At 38.9% G+C, this 7,178-nt stretch overlaps 1 protein-coding gene across 3 annotated transcripts in view; it reads right to left on the reverse strand.

The window, feature by feature from the left end:
• Positions 1-1,603: 1,603 nt before the first annotated feature.
• The window catches only part of LOC107582737 (adapter protein CIKS-like), a 14,593-nt gene continuing 9,018 nt past the window's right edge, over positions 1,604-7,178 (reverse strand). For all 3 annotated transcript variants that reach the window (XM_016268700.1, XM_016268696.1, XM_016268697.1), the window contains 7 exons: positions 6,449-6,491; positions 5,537-5,604; positions 5,085-5,182; positions 4,912-4,980; positions 2,747-2,860; positions 2,592-2,666; positions 1,604-2,358 (listed from right to left, as the gene is read on the reverse strand). In XM_016268700.1, the coding sequence (XP_016124186.1) occupies positions 2,212-2,358; positions 2,592-2,666; positions 2,747-2,860; positions 4,912-4,980; positions 5,085-5,182; positions 5,537-5,604; positions 6,449-6,491 (614 nt within the window). In that variant the 3' untranslated portion in view covers positions 1,604-2,211. The remainder of the gene's footprint in view (positions 2,359-2,591; positions 2,667-2,746; positions 2,861-4,911; positions 4,981-5,084; positions 5,183-5,536; positions 5,605-6,448; positions 6,492-7,178) is intronic.

The raw sequence follows: 7,178 nt of genomic DNA on the forward strand, positions 1-7,178 counted from the left end.
GTCATGGAGATGCTACTAGCAGCTGAGACAGCTCTGCAAACCAGTGTTGGTTCCTCCAGAGCGGGGCCACTAACAGAACCTTGTGCTCTTGTTCCCTGATTCGCCTGATTACCTGTGGGATCAGGGCGATCAGGGGAAACGCGCAAAGGAGGAGGTTGGGCCAGTTGTGGGCCAAAGCAAAGCATTCATGTCCCTTGAGAAATAAGTTGGGCAAAAATAGTTGTTTTTTAAGGTAAAGACAAGGAGTGGAGCATCCGCTCATTTGAGGAGACATTGCTCCAAGACAGCATGTCTGCTCCTTGGTTCAACCTGCCCGGCACATGTGTAGCTCTCAGCGAACGCAAGCTGAGCTGAGCCTATTCCAGGAAGCATTCTACTAGAATAAAGAGGCGCTTCGAGGAGAGTCCTCCCTGGCGATTTATGTAGGAAACCACCATCATGCTGTCCGATCAGACTAGGATGTGGTGTCCCCTTAGGTCTGGTAAGAAGGTGCGAAGGCCCAAACACACTGCCAGCATCTCCAGGCAGTTGATGTGCAGCTGTCCTTCCTCTTTCGACCAGAGGCCAAAAGCTGGTTTGCCGTCGCACAGCGCTCCCCAACCTGTGTTGGAAGCATCTGTCGAGACTACCTTCCTTCTGCCGACCATTCCCAGGGGCACACCCTGTTCCATCCACTGAGAATCTTTTCAAGGGGCCAGACCTGCCATGCAGGCCTGGTCCACCTTGGTACGAAGGCGTACGAGACGCCAGGCGTGGGACGGAACCAGCGGTTTCAGCCAGTACTGAAGGGGCCGCATGCAAAGCAGGCCCAGCTGTAGCACCGGAGATGCAAGGGCATGAGACCCAGCATCTTTTTAAACGTCTTGAGGGGGTGAGAGGCTCCTATTTTGAAAGAGGCTGCGAGCTGCTGAATAGCCAGTGCATGTTCTGGACAGTCGAAAACTGCTCCCAGGAATGATATCCGTTGGCTGGGAAACAGTGGACATGTCCTTGGTGGACATGTTTCATTTTGAATATGAGATGAGCTGAAGAAGAATGAATGCTTTATCAGATGCAGGTAGTCACACTCGCTCAGTCCATCTCTCTCTTGTCTACTCTACATAATACATTGAGCTTTTAATACCATAATACAATATGTTTTCAATGAAGCAACTCAACGTTCCTTCTTTTGTTCTAAAGTGACTGTTTCGAATTAGTAACGGAAGCTTGAGCTCAGCTGTTAAACTGTCAATTTGAGATTTGTATCCGTGGCGGAAGGAAGTAGTTGCGCATAAAAGAGGGTTTTTAAAGACACTCCGTTGTTTATGTATTTACACACTCATGCCGTCAAACTGTGGTATAAACGCAATATCACACTCGTAGCCCTGCAATATGGCTGTATATTGGCACGCTGTGATTAACTAGGACACTGCTACTCTTGTGATATTGATCATATATATTATTCTGTGATGGTAGTTATTTTGACTGAGTTTGTACTGTAAAGCATTTGGTTTAACTCTTCTTTTTAAATGTGCTCTACAAAAAAGGTTGAGTTGAGATGACTTGTACTTTTGTCCCTCCAAAGCCTATGTCTATTCTTGTACAAGTTGTATAACAAACCATCTGAATTCTTTCATTTATTAAAAGGAAAAAGCCACGATCATCTAAGAACATGAATGGCCATGAAATCTCCATGTGATGCTGACAATAAAAAAAATAATAAAAAATCTGGCACATTACTAATGACTCAAACAGAAATTCTAAGGCACAACACACAAGTCATTTTTTAAAATAAACTATACAGTGTGTGATGATATTGTAGTACCGGCTTCTTTCAGGTTCTCACAACAGCAAGAAGCATGTGAAAATGTTTGCATCTGAAGATTTCTGGTCTACCTTAGTAATTCTATCTTAAAATCTTTCTTATATAGCAATTGGGTATGTTACAGAAAGTTTCATTAAGTCCAAAAATGCTGTCACATTTATCACTGTTTGTCGAATGTTTGTGGAAAAATCCAGTCATTTCAATAGAAATCCACAAGATCAGGAACCTGACATGGAGCAAAAGATTTCCCCATGCAGATTTCGCAACAAGTTCAAGTTGGTATCATTAATTTGTATCAATGACCATCAGAAAGCTGCTTGGTTTGAAGGTAACTTCTGTTACCCCCCCCCCCCAAATGTTCCTAATGTGATGCAGAAGCATGTACATACATAAGCAAACTTAACCACCTAAATTGGGATGGAGACAATAGTGGGCAGCTCTCCGATGGGTGGAGGGTTGTACTTCTCAACACGCATGAGTCTACGAAGAATGTCATCACGGTCTCTGGGCCAGGTGAAGATTTGTGTGCTTTGAAGCCATGAAGGGACGTGACACTGACAGAAAGAAGCAGACACATAAATGTTGTAAACTAACAACGAGGCATCATTACATCTAATTGGATTCAAGTGGAATCCAATGGAGCAAACACAAATGTTTGTTGCTGTTATCATAACAGTTAATCACAAATTACCATTTTGGCTCCTTGATCGAGTACTTGTTCAAACACAAACATCCTGTTCGTTAAGCAATTACGTTTATAAGTTACTGGAAAGAGATGCAGTTTTACCTTCTTGGCACCAGGAAACAAGATGGGGATGAATCTGTAATTCCTGGCACCGTTCTGAATGAACTCGTTTTGTAACTAAAAGACAAAGCGATTTTATGAGTCATTAGACAAGAAAAATAAAGAAAAACCTAGATTCCTTTCCACCCAAGTTGTACCTGCTTGTGTATGTAGACAGTGTTGAGTGTTTCATCATTTTCCATGCAAAACGAGGCATTGGTCACAATCTCATGGTACTTTGGACTAATGACTATGATGATCAGATAGTCTTTCTGTGCATAAAAAACACAAACACACAAAATTAGACAACTGAATGGACATGAGGGAACAATTACTTCAGATACTCAGGAAAAAACAATCAACTGAAATTAGTCATGAAAGGTTTATCGTTCTCAGTGCAGCAGACAGTTTTCTTGTAACTGTGGCACTGCAAGAAAATGATGGCAGAAATATGTCCTCCCCCACTTAAGCTCTTAATTAAAGTGATATGTTTCAGGGTTACATGCTTTTTTTATTAAATGGTCTCTTTTCCTCCCCCTCAAAATGCATCAAATTAAAATTTTTGTTGGACTGTTTCCTGCTATAATGCTTTCTTAAACATCAGTCAGATAAATAAATTATGTCCAACTTCCAAGCTAAAACTGGTTCTATGCATTCAGAAGCAAATATAGTATGTTCAACTATAAGTCAGGGGTCAATCCTTGCCATTTATCATTCTGACATTTTATCAGACATATAATGTCAATGAACAAAAAAATTTGAAATTTGTGAGAGCTGAAGACATCTGTAACGGGGCTGACGAGACGCGAGACGTGTGGATCCATCTGCAAGCTTTTAATAGAGAGACGTGGTAAACAGGCAGGGTCAAACAATGGCAAACAGGTATATGGCGGTCAAAACACAAGAATAGTCCTAGGGCTAGCGTAGGTCACCGATTGGCAGACAGAATCACAGGGGTGAGACGAGAGGGAAAAAAAACAGGAAAACAGGCAAAGATCAAAAACCGCAAAAACAGGCAAGGCAAAACAAGGAAACCACGGAGACTCGGAAAGGGGTACAGGCTAAACAATACTCAGCAGAGAAATGTGGTTAGAGTGGGTGTTATATAATGAGTGAGGTGATTAGAAACAGCTGTGTGCAATCAGTGCAGTGTGCAAATCGTGCAAAGAATGATGGGAAATGTAGTCCGGGGTGTTATACAACAGTTTGTGTAGTGCGAGAGTCAATGTAATAGAAAGGGTGACATCTGGTGGTGAATAAACGGAAGTCCATGAACCGAATTCGTGACAACATCCTTAATTATGGAGAAGTTTGAACAAGTTTTCCCAGCTGTGCCCTGTTCTGTTTAAGAGGTTACAGAGATTGCCATGTCTTTGATGATATATTAGAAATAACATTTGACTTTTTAGAAGCCAGGGATACATGTAATACCTTCACCAATGACACAGTAGTGAAAGTCTATTCAGGAAAAAAATAGACAGTAAAGACATTTATAATGTTACAAAAGATTTCTATTTCAAATAAATACGGTTAAACCTTCTCTTAATAAAAGAATCCTAAAAAAATGCATCACCATTTCCACAAAAATATTAAGATTTTAATATACAGTGGGGAAAAAAGTATTTAGTCAGCCACCAATTGTGCAAGTTCTCCCACTTAAAAATATGAGAGAGGCCTGTAATTTTCATCATAGGTATACCTCAACTATGAGAGACAAAATGAGAAAAAAAAAATCCAGAAAATCACATTGTAGGATTTTTAAAGAATTTATTTGCAAATTATGGTGGAAAATAAGTATTTGGTCAATAACAAAATTTCATCTCAATACTTTGTTATATACCCTTTGTTGGCAATGACAGAGGTCAAACGTTTTCTGTAAGTCTTCACAAGGTTTTCACACACTGTTGCTGGTATTTTGGCCCATTCCTAAACTGTTTTCAACAATGATAATAATAACCATTTGAGCACCAAATCATGAATGACTTTCGAAAAATCACCACTCTCCTCACAGTCTACACACATTTTCCTCTTTTTCTAGTGTTTTCTGTTAAAAAGTCTGCAGAGACTGTCATCCAATTAATTAAATATTTTTTTTCACTCTATTATTGTGATATCATCTTTTTCAAATAAACCAGCACCTAAATGCCATGTACTGCAAAAACAAAACAGTTTGGGTTGCTTTAGAGTTTTCAGTCATACAATCTTTTCCTGTAGGTGGTTCTTGGTCAGAATAAGCTGCAATTTGGACTAGAACTTCTGTTGTGTAAGTCAAACTAGGAATAACATGCTCTCTGAAATACTAGCAAGCCTGGTTTCTACTTACTTCACTGATGTATCTCTCCATGAAGTCAATCTTGCTTATGCTCTTGAACTGTTGTTCAAACATGTCAATCTGTGCAAAAAGAACAAAGAGACTGAACATACTCTCTGGCAGACCCCATATCAGGTGACACGTATGGCTGCAAGGCAATGTCTGGTACAGGTTGCTTGTCTTACATGAGTGTAGAAGCCGTTGTGTCTCAGTAGGGCAACAAAGTTGATGATCTCTTTGACATGTTTTTCACTGTCTGCTTCGTAAGTAACAAACACCTTCCCTGCAATAATGAAAAAAACAACAACAACATTTCCTCCAGAAATATAACTCAAGATTATATTATATTATTATATATTAGTGAAAGTACAGTATTTAAAGGGAATAATCTTTTGGAAAAAAAAATACAAATATTAAAGTACCATGAACTAAACTTAATCTACTTACATATAGCAGTTTTACCACATAAACACTTTTTGATAAACACTTTTTAATCACACGACTTTGAAGAAGAACAGGTAACATTTAGTTAACAAGAACTGCCATTTCTTTATTATAGTCTGATGTTACTGGCACATACATCTTATTCAGATTTGAAATTCTTTCCGTGTTGCTCAACAACAGTGTGTACACTTACTCTGCTCCAGGGATAGAGGGGCTGTGCTTGGGGTTAGTTTAGCTCGAGGGTGAGGAGAGGTGTGGCCACTGGAAGACATGAAAGCATTGCATAAATACCTCAGAAAACTAAATTTTTTGTATCAGTGAAAATCAGAAACCTATGAAATCACTTACAATATAATACAGTGCGTGCATAATTATTAGGCACCTTGTTTTTTCCAAGCACATTTGACCAATTCCAAATCAAATAACTACTATTAATTTTGTATTTGATCAGGTGATATATAATTGTCCATGAAGGCTAGAAGTGAAAAATTCCTTATATCCAGGTGTGCATAATTATTAGGCAGATTTTCTTTTACAGATATAATTATGCAAAGAAGAGATTATTAAATGCCCATGAGACTGCCAGATTCTGGAAGATAAATTCTTGAAAGAGTGGCACAAGAGGATGTGATGCTGGTCCTTCATGTATTTCACAACACTTCAGCATGTTATTCTTATTAAGTGAGGGTAATTTTTTTGAAAACATTGCACTTCTGGAGACTCCAGGTAGGTTGTAGTTTTGGAAAATGGTGGTGCTGGAGACTAAATGGTTCCTGATGGTTTCACACCTAATTCTTCACCTTAATTCTTAATTCTTTTGCAGTTAACATTCTTCTGTAATCTCTTTTTTGCATAATTTTATCTGCACACCTGAATATAGGGAGTTTTTCACTTCCAGCCTTCATGGACAATTATATATCACTTATAAATGATCAAATACAAAATTAATATTAGTTATTAAGATTGATGTAGTTTGGAATTGGTAAAATGTGCTTGGAAAAGATATGATCAGAACATCAACGTGCCTAATAATTATGCATGCACTGTACAAGACTTGCTGTCCCATATTAATTGTACAGAAAAACTCATTACTATTACACATTACCTATAAGTGAACTCCGAGGCTGATTGTCTGCTGTTTTCAGGGCCTGTTGGAGATGAAATGATGAAGTGAGTGAGACATTAATCTACACAGGCCTCGACATGCTTGTCCTTCGGACAAGTAAATCAGTCATTCACTTGTCCAAGTAAAAAAGTTACTTGTCAAGAAAAGAAAATGGTGTAAATGTAATAGCTCTTACTTACTTAAACATATCTGTGATATCATATGTTATACATACAAATACAACATTAAAGGGGTCCTATTATGCTTTTTCACTTTTTCAACTTTAGTTAGTCTGTAATGTTGCTGTTTGAGCATAAAAAATATCTGCAAAGTTAGAAAGCTCAAAGTCCACTTCAAAAGGAGATATTTTATTTAACAGTAATCACTTTTCACAAACTACAACGAACGACTCGTTTGGACTACAACGCATATTTTCTGGGATTTGTGATATCACAAATATCGACGAATGGGACGAGACCTGTTTGAGCTGCACTAGAGAAGGCAACGAGTGTTATCACTATGTCAGAGACACGCTAGCTTTCCCAAGGCAGACTAACTTAGAGTGGTTACAATCATCCGGGTTTAAATCGCGCTCAAATTGATTTGATTTTGACTCAGTATTTACACTGAAGCTCGCAGTCGGCTATGGTAAGGGGCAAGACATTTCCCGACCAGGCGCCGAGTGCTGCCAATCACAACACACACTGGCCCAGCTAACCAATCACAGCAC

Source organism: Sinocyclocheilus grahami, unplaced genomic scaffold, assembly GCF_001515645.1.
Source record: "Sinocyclocheilus grahami isolate Dianchi unplaced genomic scaffold, SAMN03320097.WGS_v1.1 scaffold47.1, whole genome shotgun sequence".
Classification (NCBI taxonomy): domain Eukaryota; kingdom Metazoa; phylum Chordata; class Actinopteri; order Cypriniformes; family Cyprinidae; genus Sinocyclocheilus; species Sinocyclocheilus grahami.